We start from the raw sequence: 20968 nt of genomic DNA, 5'->3' as shown, positions 1-20968 counted from the left end.
TACACTTAAATAGCAGTAGGTTTATAATCAGTGTACAAACACTGGCTTTGTTTATATGTGTGCTGGAACTACAACAGTTAGAATAGCTGTCTTATTACACTTAAGACGAGTACAACATAGAACGTACAACTGTTTATGTTTGTTGTTTAACGCCGGACTCAGCAATATCCCACCTATATGACGGCAACTGGGATCGATGATATGCATCAACCAAGTCAGCGAGCCTAACAACCCGATCCCGTTAGTCGCCTCTTACGACAAGCATAGTCGCCTTTTACGGCAAGCATGGGTTGCTGAAGACCTATTCCACCCCGGATTCACGGGTACGTACAACTGTTAGTAGTATGAGTGAGTGAATGTGGTTTCATGTCGCTTTTAAATAGCAATATTCCCGCAATATCACGGCGAGGGACACAAGGTTGATTGAGTGTTCGTTGTTTAACGCCGCACTCAGCAATATTCCAGTGGTCTGTAAATATTCGAGTCTGGACCAGACAATCCAGTGATTGACATCATGAGCATCGATTTACGCAATTGGAATACGATATGCATCAACCAAAGCAGAAAGCCTGACCACCCGATCCAGTTAGTCGCCTCTTATGAGAAGCATGGGTTGCTGAAGACCAATTCTAAAACTGATCTTCACGGGTCGAGTGAGTGCGTTAGGTTTAACGCCGCTTTGAACAGTATTCAAGTTACATTACGGCGTGTCAGTTTAATGAGTGAGGAAAGCCCGACCTGATGCAGGTCTCGTACGTTTACCGCTTCCGTGAAACCCACGAGCACCGTTATGGTGCTTACCAACACAGAAACATAATCGGGATGAACCGAGAATCGACTCATTGGTTTCTGGCGTGTCCAAGGGACGACACTAGAGCGAACTAGAGACACCACAAATGTGCTTCACATGATTTATTGTTTTGGGGCAACGGGAGAACGTTTTAACCTCCAGGTTAACCCTCTGTAGTATATAGATTTATACTTTGATGACGACGCGCCTTTTCCTCATACGCAAACAATATTACTTTTTTACCCACTCGAAAGGATGCTACTTCATGACTGTTTTAATATTTGAACTTATCAAAAATGAATAATTTTGTATTTAGTGAGTGAGTGAGTTGGGTTTAACGCAGCTTTTAACAGTATTCCAGTTATATCAGGGCGTGTCAGCTTAATGCGGGAGGATGCAGGTCTCAGACGTTTACCACTTCAGTGAAACCCACGAGCACGGGTATGGTGCTGACAAACCTGGAAACGATCGGGGCGAACCGGGATTCGAACCCACAATCATAAGTTTCTGGCGTGCCCAAGGGACGCGACTCTGCACAGCGAATCGCGGTGCCTTAGACGACTGGGCCACCCGTGCCCCCAAGTTAGTATTTAAACATTTGGAGTCGACGCTGAACTCTGAAATCGTACATACAACTACCCAGTGTCTTTGTCGGGGGTTCAAAACTATCGACTGGGTAAGCCATAAGTTCTTAATCATTTATGGTATCATGCATACCCAGGACAGGTGGATCAAAAGGAAGAGTACCAATGTATTATAGCTCACCATGTCATTTTGCTGTCAACTTTTACTGGAGCAGTGATCATTATCACAAGTTCAAGTTCACACGACAGGGAAAAGAAAATATACACTTGAAAATGGGATTTGACCAAACAAATACAAACTTGATCAAAACTTTACTAGACTGAAAAGTCCCGAAAATCTGCAAACTTATGTCCAAAACACAACTATGATACCAATAACAAATACATCACCATCGACTAATCAGCTCTTGTTTGTTATATTTTTAGCCACCCTCAAAGGGTGTATACTTTCTTTTGCCCGACAGTAAATCAATCATTAGGAATAAATATGGCAAGTGGCTCATTGAAAGTGACCTTATTCTTCTTGAAAGGTGTGCAAGTATTTGAAGGATACTCGCCATTCCAGTGTATTCACTGTGACATGTTATCAACAGAGTCTGAGTCTGACCACTCCAATCCACACTTTAGTCGCTACTTGCAACAAGCATGTACCCGGAATCCTCACAGAAACAGCTTTTCGAGGCACAGGAGTTAACTGACTGTAAAAGTCCAGTTTCCACTTTCAGTCAGTTAACGCCCTTGACTACGGAAGATGCACAGGAGAGTCTAAGTGCTTTAATGATGATTGCTATTTGGGACTGCGAGATGCCACAGGTTATGGCATAAGTCCATATGAACCGAACTCGGTATGGTGCAGAGCGCAGGCTATTTTAACCAAGCGATTCACATTCACGCCAGTACCTAAAATAAGCCCCCTGATGATCCAGGGTAGAATAGGTCTTCAGCAACCCATTCTTGCCGTAAAAGGAAACTATGTTTGTCACGTTTGTCGTAAGAGGCGACTAACGGGATCCGGTGGTCAGGCTTGCTGACCTGGTTGATGCATGTCATGGTATCCCACTTGCGTGGATCGATGCTTATGATGTCAATCACTGGATTGTCTGGTCTAACTTGATTATTTACAGACCGCCGTCATATAGCTGGAATATTGCTGAGTACGGCATTAAACAACAAACCAACCCCCATCTTCTTGTAACATAGACAGAAAGAACAACCAGATCAGTTTGATACTGTTTTATGCCACACAGCTGGCCTTTAAATAATGGCATCTGGAGCAGACAAACTAGTGATTGATAGTGACAACCACTAATGCTGGCGTTGTAAATTAAGATAACAACCAACCAAGTCACCAAGCCTGACCATCCATTCATCTCCTGTTACAAGCATACTGACTGGGGGTCACATTTATCCTGGTATCCCCACAAACCACCAGAATTGTAACAATTGTATTGCCGTATTCGACGTAATAAGAGCTCAGGGCGCTTTCAAAATTAGAAATAGGTGGCTCTTTTTAGAATACTATTTTGGTGACAAAAAAAAACAGAGTTGAAAGATAAATTTCGTGGTTTATGCTGACATCCTGAAATGTTTATATACGACATACATATTTGTCCCGAATTTAATTGCCCATAATTAAGGATGCATATAACACACGAGTGCGTATTATACGCGAATAAATAAGTCTTTTGTACATTGATCAATCGGAAGGGGTGCTGATTGGGATTGTTCACAAGCCAATATATTAAGAAATATCGCCGCAGGGGCTTATTAGAGCGGGGCGCATATTACGTCGAATATTGTACTGTTTTCAGCCCTATTCAGCATGCAATATTTCAGCTATGAGGCAGCCTGCAAAGAATTGAGTCTGAACAAACGATTGACATTATATTATGATATAACATTACAAGACACTTATAAACGAAATCACATAGCTAGAGTGATCCACTAAGCCGACTCCAGGGACAAGCATAGGTTACTGGGGACCCATTATCCACAATTTTCCCCCTTATTCACATTCACAACAACAATTGTTCTATATGTGTTTAGTTTATTAACAATATAGACTTTGTACAACCTAACATACAAGCTCAAGGTGGACAATCTTCACATCAACTTGCCAGTAATTGCTCTTCTTCAAAATGGACGTTTTGGTGAAGGACTTGGCAGACTGATGGGGTGTGGGACGGATCTAAAACACAGAATGTCACACAGCGACCAACATTACTCCTGCACTTGCTGTGTTAAGTAATGATAGACAGGTCACATCTGGTGGGTAATCAACCAGTGTTTCGTAAGTACATTATATAGCCACCGCCAAAATATGCACGAACCATAGAAACATGTAGAGAAGTATGGACGTTAAGAAGAGATGTTTCCAATGTGTTTAATGACAAAACTAAAAATCAGTCAAGTGTTACCACAGCGTGTCTTTATTCTTATCACGATTTGCTGCACCTGATTTCAAACTTTACATGCTAATCCTGCACAAGTCAAATTGTGCATCTTGAATCATGGATCTATAACGTCACGTGATGCGTTCATGAGCGTGAGTTCCAACAACATAACAGTATGTTCGTTTGTGCACATCTAATATCTCTTGAATCCAAGTATTTCTTCATATATTAGCCAACATGTATGGTATTCACGTTTCTTTTGTCTGTGAGTAATATACATCTATATCTATGTTTCTATGGTCTATGCAACACTAAGGCTTTCAGGACACAATAATGTTTGGCAAGGAAACTGCTGTTTTGGCTCTGGTGTAGATTTAAGTATTGCTATCTCTGCAATACATTTTCTGTTTTTTTTCTCCCATAGTTTATGGGACATACCAAGTTTATGTCTTGAAAAGGGTGATAAAATTAATATAACCTAGGATTTTTTTCATATCAAAAATATTTCACTGCAACTTTGATTAAAATGAAAGAAAAACTGAGGCTGAATCTGTGAGTGTGGGTGTACCTACTGTGGTGTTTGTGATCTGTGGAAGTCCTGGATGGGTGTGACCTGGCTGCTGGCTGAAACCAGATAGAGCAGGGTAATCATCGTCAGTACAGCAGGGTAATCATCGTCAGCACAGCAGGGTAATCATCGTCAGTACAGCAGGGTTATCATCGTCAGTACAGCAGGGTAATCATCGTCAGTACAGCAGGGTTATCATCGTCAGTACAGCAGGGTAATCCTAGTCAGTACAGCAGGGTAATCATTGTCAGTACAGCAGGGTAATCATCGTCAGTACAGCAGGGTTATCATCGCCAATACAGCAGGGTAATCCTAGTCAGTACAGCAGGGTAATCATTGTCAGTACACCAGGGTAATCCTAGTCAGTACAGCAGGGTAATCATCGTAAGTACAGCTTGTTAATAATCGTCAGTACAGCAGGGTAATCATTGTCAGTACAGCAGGGTAATCATCGTCAGTACAGCAGGGCTATCATCGTCAGTACAGCAGCGTCATCATCGTCAGTACAGCAGGGTAATCATCGTCAGTAAAGCAGGGTTATCATCATCAGTACAGCAGGGTAATCCTAGTCAGTACAGCAGGGTAATCATTGTCAGTACAGCAGGGTAATCATCGTCAGTACAGCAGGGTAATCATTGTCAGTACAGCAGAGTAATCATCATCAGTACAGCAGGGTCATCATCGTCAGTACAGCAGGGTAATCATCGTCAGTACAGCAGGGTTATCGTCAGTACAGCAGGGTAATCCTAGTCAGTACAGCAGGGTAATCATTGTCAGTACAGCAGGGTAATCATCGTCAGTACAGCAGGGTTATCATCGTCAGTACAGCAGGGTAATCCTAGTCAGTACAGCAGGGTAATCATTGTCAGTACACCAGGGTAATCCTAGTCAGTACAGCAGGGTAGTCATCGTAAGTACAGCTTGTTAATAATCGTCAGTACAGCAGGGTAATAATTGTCAGTACAGCATGGTAATCATCGTCAGTACAGCAGGGTAATCATCGTCATAACAGCAGGGTAATCATTGTCAGTACAGCATGGTAATCATCGTCAGTACAGCAGGGTAATCATCGTCAGTACAGCAGGGTAATCCTAGTCAGTACAGCAGGGTAATCATTGTCAGTACAGCATGGTAATCATCGTCAGTACAGCAGGGTAATCATCGTCAGTACAGCAGGGTAATCATTGTCTGTACAGCAGGGTAATCCTAGTCAGTACAGCAGGGTAATCATTGTCAGTACAGAATGGTAATCATTGTCAGTACAGCAGGGTAATCATCGTCAGTACAGCAGGGTAATCCTAGTCAGTACAGCAGGGTAATCATCGTCAGCACAGCAGGGTAATCATCGTCAGTACAGCAGGGTAATCATTGTCAGTACAGCAGTGTAATCATTGTCAGTACAGCAGGGTAATCATTGTCAGTACAGTAGGGTAATCATCGTCAGTACAGCAGGGTAATCATTGTCAGTACAGCAGGGTAATCATTGTCAGTACAGAATGGTAATCATCGTCAGTACAGCAGGGTAATCATCGTCAGTACAGCAGGGTAATCCTAGTCAGTACAGCAGGGTAATAATTGTCAGTACAGCATGGTAATCATCGTCAGTACAGCAGGGTAATCATCGTCAGTACAGCAGGGTAATCATCGTCATTACAGCAGGGTAATCATTGTCAGTACAGCAGGGTAATCATTGTCAGTACAGAATGGTAATCATTGTCAGTACAGCAGGGTTATCATCGTCAGTACAGCAGGGTAATCATCGTCAGTACAGCAGGGTAATCATCGTCAGTACAGCAGGGTAATCATTGTCAGTACAGAATGGTAATCATCGTCAGTACAGCAGGGTAATCATTGTCAGTACAGCAGGGTAATCATCGTCAGTACAGCAGGGTAATCATTGTCAGTACACCAGGGTAATCCTAGTCAGTACAGCAGGGTAGTCATCGTAAGTACAGCTTGTTAATAATCGTCAGTACAGCAGGGTAATAATTGTCAGTACAGCAGGGTAATCCTAGTCAGTACAGCAGGGTAATCATTGTCAGTACAGCATGGTAATCATCGTCAGTACAGCAGGGTAATCATCGTCAGTACAGCAGGGTAATCATCGTCATTACAGCAGGGTAATCATTGTCAGTACAGCAGGGTAATCATTGTCAGTACAGAATGGTAATCATTGTCAGTACAGCAGGGTTATCATCGTCAGTACAGCAGGGTAATCATCGTCAGTACAGCAGGGTAATCATCGTCAGTACAGCAGGGTAATCATTGTCAGTACAGAATGGTAATCATTGTCAGTACAGCAGGGTAATCACTGTCAGTACAGCAGGATAATCATTGTCAGTACAGCTAGGTAATAGTCAGTACAGCAGGGTAATCATCGTCAGTACAGCAAGGAAATTATAGTCAGTACAGCAGGGTAATTGTCAGTACAGCAGGGTAATCATTGTCAGTACAGCAGGGTAATCATTGTCAGTACAGCAGGGTAATTGTCAGTACAGCAGGGTAATCATCGTCAGTACAGCAGGGTAATCATCGTCAGTACAGCAGGGTAATCATTGTCAGTACAGAATGGTAATCGTCAGTACAGCAGGGTAATCACTGTCAGTACAGCAGGATAATCATTGTCAGTACAGCTAGGTAATAGTCAGTACAGCAGGGTAATCATCGTCAGTACAGCAGGGTAATTATAGTCAGTACAGCAGGATAATCATTGTCAGTACAGCAGGGTAATCGTCAGTACAGCAGGGTAAGCATCATCAGTACAGCAGGGTAATTGTCAGTACAGCAGGGTAATTGTCAGTACAGCAGGGTAATCATTGTCAGTACAGCAGGGTAATCATAGTCAGTACAGCAGGGTAATTGTCAGTACAGCAGGGTAATCATTGTCAGTACAGCAGGGTAATCATTGTCAGTACAGCAGGGTAATCATTGTCAGTACAGCAGGGTAATCATCGTCAGTACAGCAGGATAATCATTGTCAGTACAGCAGGGTAATCGTCAGTTCAGCAGGGTAATCATCCTCAGTAGTGTACAGCAGGGTAACCATCGTCAGTACAGCAGGGTAATCATTGTCAGTACAGCAGGGTAATCATCGTCAGTACAGCAGGGTAATCATAAATCATATAAAAAAAGAAGCTACAGAAGTACCCTGGTGGAAGAGTGTACCTATTCTGCCATCAGAGGGTGGTGTCCTCACAGAGATGCGGCCTGATGTCATTGGTGAGGTTCCAGACATCTGCTGCTAGAAGTATACAGAATAACACAATGTAATGCACGGTCCATAATAAACTGAAGCTACAAAACTTAAGGCCTTTTTAACGCATCCTACAGCCAATGATCAGACATTTCCAGGCTAAAAGTAGCACCCAAGTTTAATTCAAAGGGGTTTATTTGGACATTCTTACGAATACTTTCTTTCATTGATGGAATGGTTCCATTTGCAAGCAACACAAAAAACACATTCAAGTGTTTCAATAATATTTACCGATCAAGTTACAGATCTAATCCAGGGGTCGATTTAACTGCTGGCCTGTTGGCCTGTGGCCAGGTAAAATTACAAAGGGCTTGCTGTAACGTAAAGTAGATGGCCCGTCTGTCTAGTAAAGATTTCATGCCTGATCCGTGTTTGTTTGGAGAAGGACAGGGGCGGTCGGGTAGCCTAGTGGTTGAAGCTTTCAGTCGTCACGCCGAAGACCCGGGTTCGATTCCCGACATGGGTACAATGTGTGGAGCCCATTTCTGGTGTCCCAGCCATGATATTGCTAAAAGCGGCTTAAAACCATACTCACTCACTCACTCACTGGAGACGGTCAATAACTTTTAAATCCCAGAATCCCCACAGAGCCCATATCTTTGAAGAGGAAAACAAGTGTAACTATAATACATTTTGTCCACACCTCCCAATAAAAGCTTCCATTCTTTGACTGTTCCACAAATGAAAATCATGAAAGACAGGAATCCTGCATTTGTGTAAAGATAGTACCTCGATATGGTTGTCTTGTAAGTCAAGGGGCAGTGGTGTAGCCTAGAGGGTAAGGCATTCACTGGTCATGCCGAAGACCTGGGTTCAATTCCCCACATGAATGCAATGTGTGAAGCCTATTTTTGGTGTCCCCCACCGTGATATTGCTGGAATTTTGCTAAAAGCGGTGTAAATCCCTAGTCACTCCTGTGCAAGTCAAGTCTAAATATGAATGACAACCTGTTGAAGTGTTCACTATTCCTCCTCTAGTTACAAACTTACCGGTTGAGGTTGGGAGCTGGAGTAACTGAAAATCAGAGCATTTCTTTGTCAAACATTCTGCATTTCCTTTATATCAACAACTACAGTATAAAATGGAGGTGGATATACAGTAAACTTCGTATATAACAAACATGTCACAACAAACTGAAGTACCGTCTTCCATGTAATAAGTGCACGGGGCGCTCTCAAAATTAGAAATAGGGGGCTCTTATTAGAACATAATTTTGTTGAGAGAAGAAAACAGAGTTGAAAGATTGTAAATTTCGCAGTTTATGCTGACAGCCTGAAATGATACAAAAGAAAAGTATGTGCGTATCATACACGACAGATATATTTTACAGAATTTAATTGCCCATAATTAAGGGTGCATAAAACACACAGGTGTGTATTATACACGAATAAATGAATCTTGTGTACATTGATCAATCGGAAGGGGTCCTAATTGGGATTGTTCACTGGTTAATGTATTAGCCAATATCGCTGTGGGCGCTTATTAGAGCGGGATGCTTATTATGTCGAATACAGTATATAACAAACTGTTGTTTTTTGGTCACAGCCATTTGCTGTATATTTTATCATATATAAAATTGATGGATATAACAAACACGCTTATAACGAAAAAACTGATAAAGCGATCCCATGGTCCCATGTGTAGTCTGTCGAAAATGTTTATGTTTATAACGAATTGTTAAAAATTTAGTTGCTCAGGCGTCACTTATCAGCCAATCAAAACATCCGTGGCTGTTCAAAGTGGCAATAAACAACTGAAGGCAAGTGATTAACTGGATTAAGTACTGACACCTTGTCCTCAACAATAGTAACAATAGTGATTAGGCTATAGCCTTTGAATTGAATATATTCTGTCCATAAAATGCGACGACTAGATAGAGGAAACATGACTTTATCCAAGATATCTGACAGTCCAAACGCTTTTAATGAACTTTATAACGAACTAAAATTAGTGGTCCCTTTGAGTTCGTTATAAATGTAGTTTACTGTATCAGCATTACCCTTGGTAGCGTAGGCCAACTGTAACAATTACTGATCTAATGGATGTGCATCACCTGGGCCTCATGTGGTACATTGTAAGTTGTAAACAGCAGCTCGAGGTACATAGGCTCACACAGAGGATACATCACACCATATGCCCCTAGGGACTGGTGGACAACGAATTTATGTCACCGACATACATTCATACAGACCGGGAATATATGTCCAAAGTTTCACTGAGTAAAACGTTTTGATGGAGCCATTTGACAGCTAGCAGACGATAAAAACGAAATGAGTTACCTCCCTTTACCCAATGCATTCTGATAAACATTGGTCTATTTCAGTATTCCGATAAACATTGGTCTATTTCAGCTCAACGAAACTAATGTGAGATAAGCGAGTTACCTACAGTATGTTTCGATTGATTTCACAGTGGGCTACATGAAAATAATTGCCTGCTCCTCAACCAATCAAAGCTAGTATTTTAATGAAAGTTGAGATAAAGGGATTTATCAAGGATTCCAAACTAAGTGCCCCCAGCAGACAAATTGGGGGAAAAGTTATTTTTATCTGTTCAAATCTGGGATATTCTTGTAAAGTTAACTCATTAAAATTTTTCTCAAAATCACCCATAGCTTTCTGATCTAGTCTGATCTAGAGCGGAAGGTCCAGGGTTCAATCCCCAGCCGCGTCATACCAAAAGACGTTAAAAGATGGTACTTGTTGTTACCGTGTCTGGCTCTCGGCATTAAGGGGCTAAAACAAGGACTGGTCGGCTCGGAGTCAGTAAACTGTGTCTGAGTGGGGTATTCATGTTAAACTGCGGCATGGTATCTCAATGAGCTAGCACTATTAATCGGCATCAGTTCAAGCAGCCACACACACACGTACATGCACGTCGCTATATAAGTGCAATAATCTTGGACACGACGTTAAACCCCATTTCACCTCACCTCACAGCAGTCTGAGGGGCTTGTGAGTACTCCTGTAGCACCATTTCAGATAAATTTTAATCTGTTATCAGCCAAGGACTAGGCTGAGACTCCGGCTTCGGACTACTGTCTAAAGCCACAGAGTCAGTATGTGTCCCGTCCCTATCCAAAAATCACAGAACATGTCACTTTGCTGGCCGAAGTTTCAAATTTCTCCTGTGAGGGTAGACTTACTGTGCAGAGGCTGAGTGTGCCATGCCCCTTGAGTGGTAGGGTGAGGTCTGGGTGCCGGGGGATCTGGACGGGGAAGCTGCACCCACAGGAAAAAAAAGCATCTCATCATCAACATGATCCAAGATAGATAGATCCATTACGAAAAAACTTGAAATTAAACATATGAGCCTCTTCTTGTTTATGAAAAACATGTCACCTATGCAAGGTTCAGAGCTCCAGATAAGCTTTTGGTGTTGTGGGTATTTTACCCATGCAATTTAAAATCATTGGGTATCAGTAATTCTATCTGGGTATTCAAATTTCTGTTACCCACTAGTTTTTACACATGTGGGTATTTAAGGTAAATATTTAAAAACACTATTCATCTAGTTCCTGCAAACTGGTGTCGTGTGGGTTCGAGAGCTTTATAGGACTAAAAAATACCACGCTATTTCCACAAGAAAGTGTGATGGCAAATGATCATGATGTAACTGTCATCGTGGAGTTTGGCAAGGTTGACGGAATGCCCGTTTAAAATTTCAAAATAAGTTGCTGATTTGCTAATCGAATGTGCAGGGTTACTTCACAATATTTGATGATACGCACAAGGTTTTTTTTGTAGCATATCTGTAATGTTCGTTGCGTATTTGATACGCTTGGATTTTATTTTACTGCGTATTTCTGCATTTCTGATGCGTATTTCACGCAGATACGCAGCTTATCTGGAGCTCTGAAGGTTGTAACATCTAATTTAACAATTACAATTTCCACATTAACGAATAACGGTTGTGTAGTTGTGTTTCTCTATAAACATGAAAGCAGCCTGAAAATAATCAAGTCTTGAGTGAGTGAGTGAGTGAGTAAGTTTTTACGCCGCTTTTAGGAATATTCAAGCAATATCACGGTGGGGGGACACCAGAAATGGGTTTCACACATTGTACCCATGTTGGGAATCGAATCCAGGTTTTTGGCGTGACAAGTAAACGCTTTAACCACTAGGCTAGCCCACCGCCCCCATCAAGTCTGCACCAAACTATCCAGTGATTGATATTATCAACGATGCACGTCGTCGGGGTATGATGACATGATCTCATCCAAATAAAAGCCTCTGAACCATTTTGCTACCTCTTATGACTAGCATTGGTTGCTTGAGACCATTTCTAACACACAAATCCCCACAGGCCGTTTCTGGATTAACAGGATTTCACTGTATATGACACCTGAGAATACACCGTACATGTTAAACATATATTTAGTGAAAAAATTCTACATCTAGAGACTTGATAAAGTTCATATTTTTTACTCATGACTCATGTCAGTCAATAAGCAAATATGCTTGACAAGACTAGCCACATATCTTGATGAGTATAACAAAAGTGTCTTGATTAATAAGGAGAACTGTACATGACGTGACACACAGATGCAGTACCTCGGTAGCTCCCAGGTGATGATGATGATGCTGGACGCATGCTCCCCGTGCTGGACCCGAGTCTGTGGAACAGGAGCGAAAGGCACTACAAGTACAAACTGCAACCGGAATTGAGTTTTTTTTATTCTAACAACAATATGTAAGTCACTATGAACTATGTCTATAGCACCTTAAATACTACATGTGCATGTTTTTTTTCACTGTTAAAACACTGTCGACCCTAACCCAGATTGTAACCAACGTAATCAAAACTTAATGATGATGGATATATCTTGATAGGCGCACATTGCAAGCTTTGCCTTTACTCTAAGTCAGAGGGATGCTCAATAATATTCATTTTACCAAATTCTTGACAAGAAATATAAATGATTAAAGTAATTACCAGTAATCTTACAGTATAATACACTACACCATTTCATTACTTTACAGGACCCTCATATTTTATAGTATAGTAAGAACCCTTGAGATTATATGAGGGCCCACGGAACCCCACTTTTGTAAGTCAAGGTAACACCCTGAATTGGGGTCAGACCGCCTCCGTCGTCCAGTGGTAGAGCGTCCGCCCGGAGAGCGGCAGGTCCGGGGTTCGATCCCCTGCCGCGTCATACCAAAAGACGTTAAAAGATGGTACTTGTTGTTACCCTGTCTGGCGCTCGGCATTAAGGGGCTAAAACAAGGACTGTTCGGCTCGGAGTCAGTATACTGTGTCTGAGTGGGGTATTCATGTAAAACTGTGGCATGGTATCTCAGTGAGCTAGCACTATAAATCGGCATCCATACGGATTAGTACAAGCAGCCACACAAACACACACACATACATGCATGTCGCTATATAAGTGCAATAATCTTGAACGTGACGTTAAAGCCCATTTCACCTCACCTGAATTGGGATATTTTGTGATTCTATTTCAAGTTGCGAGGACTATAGTTACAAACACTGAGGACTAATGAAACAAGGATAGAGATCTAGTTTCTTTGTTGGAAACATCCCTGTCTGTAAATGTCAAAACTAGATAAATAGATTCTTTTGACTCTTACTGCCACTCACTGAGAGTCCACACCACTGACAATCACGGCATACCAAAATGTATACATCGAACAATTTATTAAATACTATTTTATCGTAAATACTCTGGTTTTACTGCGTGTTACTTACCTAGAATGATTCCCAAGTCCCTAAATATAAAGAAAAGAACACGATTCACCACGTTTAAAATGTATATAGAAATTACGGGTGTCATCGTATATCGCGATACAGTGTCTGAAATAACTGCCTGCCCGCGGCTGGTAACGTTTTTGTCGAGCTGCATGAAATTTTGCTCCACCTGCCTGACTGTCTGGCAGATTATTTTAAGACTACTACATATTCAGCATTTTTATAACTCCTTGTAGATTCTCAAATGATTGTTTGCATTATTGCAAGTTAGGCCGGCAACACTTATAGGTCACCTGCTCGACTGACTTGTTGGGTTTTAAAATCATTTCAAACACTGTCGTGATATCGCTAAAAATATTATCATTATGTTGATACTGCATTGATACAAATTTATGAATATTGATACTAAATTCATAATTCACTGCTTCAAAGCATTTACCTGTTACGATTACCATGTTAAAATGAACAGAAGGGTGAAACTTCAATTCAAAACATTTACTGGATCATTCAAGTTCATATTAACCATGAAATTCATAAACTGTAGGTCTATATTGTTTTGTGTGCATAATTCTTTTGGGTCTATATTTGATACAAAGTTCAACCTTCATTACCTTTTCTGATATCAATCGTTTCAAATAGGAATTTTCTTCTCTCAATCGTATCAATTCTCTGAAAGAACAAATACATGACAAAAAGTGAGGAGGACTCACTAATACACCCGACCTCGACTCCTTACAAATTGAAAAACATTCAAAACATGAAAAATAGCAATATTTTCTCAGAAAATCCACTTATCAAAATCGGAGTTTTCACCAAGTTTGAAAAGAATCTATTCAGTAGTTTTCAAGTTATAGGTCGCACACAAAAATGTAGTTGGATGGACAAACAGTCAGACTTCCTTGGTATAACTATATACCCCCCAGCCTTTTAGGTCAGGGGTTTAATAATCTCTTAATGATGAATGTTCCATTTACATTCCATCAAGGTCTGAAAAAACCCTCCATTTTCTCATTTTGATACAGAACTGTGCTGACAAAATAAGAAGATGGTGAAGCTGAATCATTATAGGAAGCTGACATTTGAATCATTGAGGGTTCATTGAGGGTTCATATCTTGTCTGTCTTGTAAATTGGAGTAAACGATCTGACTTCATGAGATTGAATTAACTTTATATTGGCAAAACTTAATAGCAGTTACTATCACATATTTCATATAACGATGATAGAAATGTTTCTTCTCAGTCTGGCTGAAATAAGTGTCGTTTTTGATTGACAAATTCTCCTGTGGAGATTTCTGGGCGGATAGATCCCCAGACTACACGAGCTGATTAACGAGGACTTGGTGCGCATGGTATCAAACACTAAACCAGTCACAGCGATAGAAAGTAATATTTTTAGTCTACTAGCAAAACCGTTATAACTGGAAGATTCTACTATTCTAACTGCCTCGACTATTGGGATGAGTGGCAGTCTACTAGCAAAACCATTATAATTGGAAGATTCTACTATTCTAGCTGCCTCGACTATTGGGATGAGTGGCAGTCTACTAGCAAAACCGTTATAACTGGAAGATTCTACTATTCTAACTGCCTCGACTATTGGGATGAGTGGCAGTCTACTAGCAAAACCGTTATAACTGGAAGATTCTACTATTCTAACTGCCTCGACTATTGGGATGAGTGGCAGTCTACTAGCAAAACCGTTATAACTGGAAGATTCTACTATTCTAACTGCCTCGACTATTGGGATGAGTGGCAGTCTACTAGCAAAACCGTTATAACTGGAAGATTCTACTATTCTAACTGCCTCGACTATTGGGATGAGTGGCAGTCTACTAGCAAAACCGTTATAATTGGAAGATTCTACTATTCTAACTGCCTCGACTATTGGGATGAGTGGCAGTCTACTAGCAAAACCGTTATAATTGGAAGATTCTACTATTCTAACTGCCTCGACTATTGGGATGAGTGGCAGTCTACTAGCAAAACCGTTATAATTGGAAGATTCTGCTATTCTAACTGCCTCGACTATTGGGATGAGTGGCAATTTCTTTCCCAAGTAATAATGCAGACATTCAAACACTCCTAACTATCACTGTAACTTCCAAACCTCACCTCTCTACTTGCTGGTACTTGAGTATAGAATGCTGGGCCTTGTCCAACACCTCCTGTTGCTTGGAGATCTGAGACGAAAGTGGTTCAACAAATGTTGTGATAAGGGCAAAAGCTATCAAACCTCTAGCAATCTAGATTCTGCAAATATTCCAAATTTCTGTCCATTCAGACTGTCATTGTGACTAATTATTCAAATTTATCTCGAACAAGTTGGATCACCTTGAGCTTCACATATTGTAGCCATGTAGGGAATCGAACATGGGTCTTCAGCATGACGAGCAAACACTCTTAACCACTAGGCTACCCCACCGACCCTACTATTATTTAAGTAAGCCAACATATTTGTCAGTTCTGGTTCATGTTGTTTGAAACCACTAAATTCAATTTATCGACAGTAGGTTGTTCGGAGAGCCCAAAATTGAAGGGAGTTTTCATTCAGGTAAGTGCATGGACCCTACTTATTGTACTAGCCAACATGGTCAGGAGAGATGTGGAAGTTGTGGCCAGCAGTATTTGTCTGGTTGGTCAGCACACTTGTGAACACATGGAGACTTAGGAACACCCTACTGTGGTTTACTATGTGGATGCTAAAACTATACCTTTCCTTTAAAATGACTCAGCATCCTCCCGCGATGGTTCTTCTGGAAGTCAAACACCTGCAACACAATGCATCATATTGAAGGAAACACGATGAATTCCAACATCCAAATAATTAGGAGATAAACATACTGTGTATGTTCGGTTCCAAATTCAATTTAGCGGGGTTAAATCTACAGGTAACCTAGCTCTACATTGAAAACACAGTATGTTTATCTCCATTCTACCATGACTAAAAAAAATGCGAACTCTTTGGTGTTAGCAAATATACTGAGTGAAGCTGCAAGGGTTGAGTTCAGTGTTTTGAGTGGGTAATCGATCTGAATTACGGAATCACCGAACAAAATATGGTGTTGTATATACTCAAGCAGTTTGTTTACACCGTTATACTTCACTCGAACATATGACAGGCATTGAAAGCATATAAGCACGGCAACTTGGTAAGCTAACATGAGGTGGGCATCCCTAAAGAAAACAAAGCAAGCTTTGCAAGGCTTTCGCTCTACATCGCACGTCACCATTATGACGTCATATCGCTCATTGTGACGCAAAAGATATGACGTCACAGTCGTATACAGAAAAGCGCGAAAATTTCAAGCTCTCTGTTGTCTCCAAAACGTAAATACATTCCCTTTGTTGATTTCTGTCGTGTTTTTCTGCACGAAATGTATTGTCACACATCCTTTGAATATTGTAGTAACCGCATCTGTGCATTTTGTAACCGGTAATTGTAGATATAGTTATTCAAATATGCCTACCGACAATGACTGAAAATAGTACTATTCTATGAATATTAGCTTCCGCGGTGATGCGGCCGTCCAACCAGCTGTTTCAATCAGAGGGGGTTTATTGTGATTTAATAGCCTCTGATTGACCAATCAGAATCGAGTAAATTCCAAATTCATGGTAGAATAAATAATAATGTCTGTTTATAAAGCTCCAGATTCCAATCACCAAGTGATAACTCAAAGTGCGAGCAAGCCTCAGAGTTTTTCCACTTTTATCAACTGGTGTTGATATATTTGATATCAAAAGACACTCGGGTGAGATTCTCTATTTGTTTGCCAGTTAGTTTTGAATCCTGGATAAGGAAATCTGCTTACCTGAATGGCTTGCTTTAAACATTTCCGCAAGATGTCCACTGGATCAGTGAAAAACAATTCCACTTCTGGTTTCATCTGAAAAGTGGCGTTATAATAATGCACCATCTCAACATTTTGTGATTAAAAAATATTAGACGGAAGTAATTTAAGTTTTTAACAACAGCCATTACAATCCATTTCTGTTTTTGTGATGTTTCTGTATTCCAGGTTGTTTTTCTCATAAAGCAAACAATTGTCACAATTTATTGATTTACAATTTACTGCATGATCACTCAATTAAAAAAATTACAGGAACAAGACTGAATTTAGATACGAGTTATCACCTAAAAAATATATCCCTGTTGACATTTAAATAATAAAATCAGTTATGCAACCAAGGACTATTCTCAAAAGTGAGTCAGGATGTAGATGAGGGGTGAAATGATACAGCTAACTTACAATGCGTTAGGTATCATTATATATAGGACTCACATTTGCTGACAGCTTGATGATTGTGCATCTGGATCCACACATCCGACACTGTTCTTTGCAGCCTGAAACTCAAACTATTGCTGCAGGTTTTTGTCTTTTAACCTTATTTCAGAAATTGTTTATCCAACATAAAATAATGACTTTATAAATGTATGAACATGTACGGAGGGCCTCCAGGGTTAACACTCTCTCCCGACCCACACTCCAAAAAAGAGTAAAAGAAGATCTATCCCCCACGTCAGCAAAAACACATGAAAAAGCAGGTGATTCCTGGATTTTGAAATGGGGAGGAAAAAACGACACTGCATGCCTCTTGCAGTTGGTGTGCATCCTGCAGTTTGAGCCCTGACATGACATTGAATATTGCTTTACAGCAGTGTTACAAATTAAAGGGTGTCATGAGGTTTGCTGCTGAAGCATATCATAAAACATTCTACGTTTAACAATTGGGTTATGAAAATGACCACCAGACTTTTATGCTTAATTTCGTACACTGTCATAGTTTGAAATAATTCCTGTTGTTTGACATGAGCCTTAAATAATTTTTAAAATATGTGTGTGCCACCAAACATGGTTGAAGGCATGAGCAGCAAATTTCCAGGTCACTAATCTGTGATAATTAAGACGCTTGAGATCTTTTCTCCACCAGGATCCCCATAGGGCTGCTTCATACGACATTCAGGACCATCTCTGTGGTCTGGGGATAGAGGATCTGCTCGCAACGCAGAATGTCGGTGGTTCAATCCCTGGCCATTTCATACCAACAGACGTTAAGAGACTGTACTTGTTGTTACCCTTTCTGGCGTTCAGGCTATACAAGGATTGGTCAGAGTCTGTAGATGTACTGTGTCTGAGTGGGGTATCCAGTACTATCCACATGCATGCACCTCGCTATATGAGCGCAATGGTTTTGAACGCAATTTTGAGTTGACACTGACCATAATTTGTCAGTGGTCCTGATGGATCTCTACCAGACACTTTGGTGCTTAGAGTTTAGACTCGCTCTACCGTTGATTTCAAAAGTTGTACAAATTTAAATTACACTGTTCGTCCCTAAAATAACACAAGACCACTGGACAAACATTTATCTAATTTAACTTGTCCTTATGGAAATATACTAGACTAAGACAAGCAGACCAGTGTTTGTGTCAAGCACTGTAAATTCGATTTCACTTCACCTACCCCCATGACATTATTTCAAGTCACACAATGCACACCTGTCCTGCACACAAAATGTCTGATTCACCTTCTATCAAACATTTTTCACAGTAGATATGTCCACAGTTGGTGAGGGAGAAGTTGGCTCCTGCCCCGGGCTGTATGAAACACAAGTTACAGTGGAGCCAGTCCACCATTTGTGGAGCGAGGATGTGATTCTGTAAGGAAAAGAATATCAATTCCATGTTACATCAATCTGTGGAAGAAATTACTTATCAATTTCTTTATGTTCCATCTGCTCCGAGTCGTGCAGACGTTTACACATTCTCATCTCATAGTATATAATCTGTTTCCTTCACAGCCTGTACAGCGGTAGAAACTTACATCAGAGACCATATAATATATCATATGGTCTCTGCTTACAGTTTAAGCCCACTAGTCTGTATAATGATATCATATAGCAAAACCCTTACAAATGGCAAATTCTACTAGATTCTAGTCTTTATGATACCTTAACTATTGGGCAGTGTGGCAAGGAATACAGGACTAGTGCCAATTTCTAACGATGCTGTATAAAATGAAATTTGGTGTGAACTGAAATTTCATGTACAAAACGTGAAAACTATCTCCACTGAAACGACAGTTTGATCTGTTCATACGAATGAATTATCGTGCCCATATTGGTCTAAGTTGATGACGCATGCCAACGCATCTGTAATACTTACATGTTCGCAAGGTTATATAGTTGCCTGACTTTTCGCAGCAATACGCAACACCTTTTAATGGAGTCAGCTCCTGAGACTTGGCCTTTGGCGAATTCCGAATCTTCTTGTATTCAATCATCAACGTTCCCGCCAAGCTAAAGTATCTTTGGAATTATCTCCCCTTATAAGCACTCGGCACACTTCAATCAGAACGTCTCGTGTGACTTTTGATTGACGTTTTTTTTTCTTTTGCGGTTATTAGGGAACTTGTAAGAAAACCTTCACTCAATATTATTTATTTTCTGATCCGAAAGTAAAACAACAACTAACAAAACTGTTTCAGTATATATGTTGGTCGTTTTGAAACACAATAAGATATATTTCTATAACATTAGGTAAATAGTGCATATGACAATAAACATATTTTTTATTCAAGATAGAACAATTATATGGATATTAAACAGCCTAACCTGGTAAACCTAAACCAAATTAGACATAGATATCTATACACACGCACTCATTCGGTTATTTCACCTGCGTTTTAGTTTAACGTGGGAATGGAATCTGACGTTTAGCATTTTGGTGATGTGTTTCGAGATGGCCTTGAGCACAAAAACACATCATGTCCGATGCTTGAAAACATGATAATACGTATATTGTCTGCAAAAATCATGGGTTCGAATTCCAGATTCACTCTCACTATGTTAATTGGTTTGTCAGTACCATACTCATATTCTAGAGTTTCACCAAAGAGGAAAAGACATGTATTACCTCGATCGGGCTTTCCTCCCAAAATAGCTGAACGCTTAACAGAATCTCCTGTTCAAAACGGTGTAAACCATTACTCACTTACTCCAAGTATAACTTTCAAGGACACTACCCGGGTGTCTATCAACAGACATGCAGGCATTAAGGACGTGTATTCGTGAGTACACATGGTGAGGTTCAGTATATTTCTCACGACCCCGGAAGTATGTATGTATGATTAAAAGAGGTTACGCTAAAGTAACTGAGTGAAATTAATTGCTATAATTTTGTGTTGTCGACCCAAACTGCCTCATTTTAAGCGCTTTAATAATGACAAGTTCTTCTAATGCACCTCAATATTTTTAGTGTGTTCATATATATATGTCATGAACATCTTTAAGTATAAGATCTGAAATGTAAAAGAGACAGGCGTGCAAAAAAAAGTATACACTCGTGTTGATGGAACAAACAACAACTTGACATCGCTGATGCTGATGTATTTGATACGGGTATCACAGGCGATATTACATGCGTTATAACAACGATAACCCACAACAGGTGACGTGTTTGTGATGTCTGACATAGAAGCCCAGACACTATGAATACCGGCACCCTTCAACTCCTAAAATATTTGCTATTGTCTTCCACAGACGGGGCCATGAAATACACAACAGCTTCGTGGGAAGTCAGGGTTAGAAGTGTTCCCTAGCATCATATATGTGCTAGTTGCGAGAGGTGTTTGCGTTGGTGGTCAGACTCGGTGACTTGGTTGATAGC

At 40.5% G+C, this 20968-nt stretch overlaps 1 protein-coding gene across 1 annotated transcript; it reads right to left on the bottom strand.

Annotated features, from left to right (window-relative positions):
* Positions 1 to 3483: 3483 nt before the first annotated feature.
* On the bottom strand, positions 3484 to 19541 carry LOC139449420 (E3 ubiquitin-protein ligase RNF212B-like). Its single transcript, XM_071230806.1, has 14 exons — positions 19466 to 19541; positions 18829 to 18958; positions 17583 to 17644; positions 17112 to 17186; positions 16011 to 16067; positions 15412 to 15479; positions 13910 to 13967; positions 13299 to 13318; positions 12143 to 12204; positions 10735 to 10810; positions 8579 to 8603; positions 7483 to 7573; positions 4340 to 4391; positions 3484 to 3562 (listed from the first exon to the last, which is right to left on the bottom strand). The coding sequence occupies exons 2-14, from the start codon at positions 18935 to 18937 to the stop codon at positions 3508 to 3510; spliced, it is 810 nt and encodes a 269-aa protein (XP_071086907.1). The 5' UTR covers positions 18938 to 18958; positions 19466 to 19541; the 3' UTR covers positions 3484 to 3507.
* Positions 19542 to 20968: the final 1427 nt, after the last annotated feature.

This window comes from Haliotis cracherodii, unplaced genomic scaffold (genome assembly GCF_022045235.1).
Source record: "Haliotis cracherodii isolate W230 unplaced genomic scaffold, xgHalCrac1.p SCAF_10, whole genome shotgun sequence".
Classification (NCBI taxonomy): Eukaryota; Metazoa; Mollusca; class Gastropoda; order Lepetellida; family Haliotidae; genus Haliotis; species Haliotis cracherodii.
The sequence above is the reverse complement of the archived record's forward strand: the minus strand, read 5'-3'. Positions and strand labels throughout refer to the sequence as shown.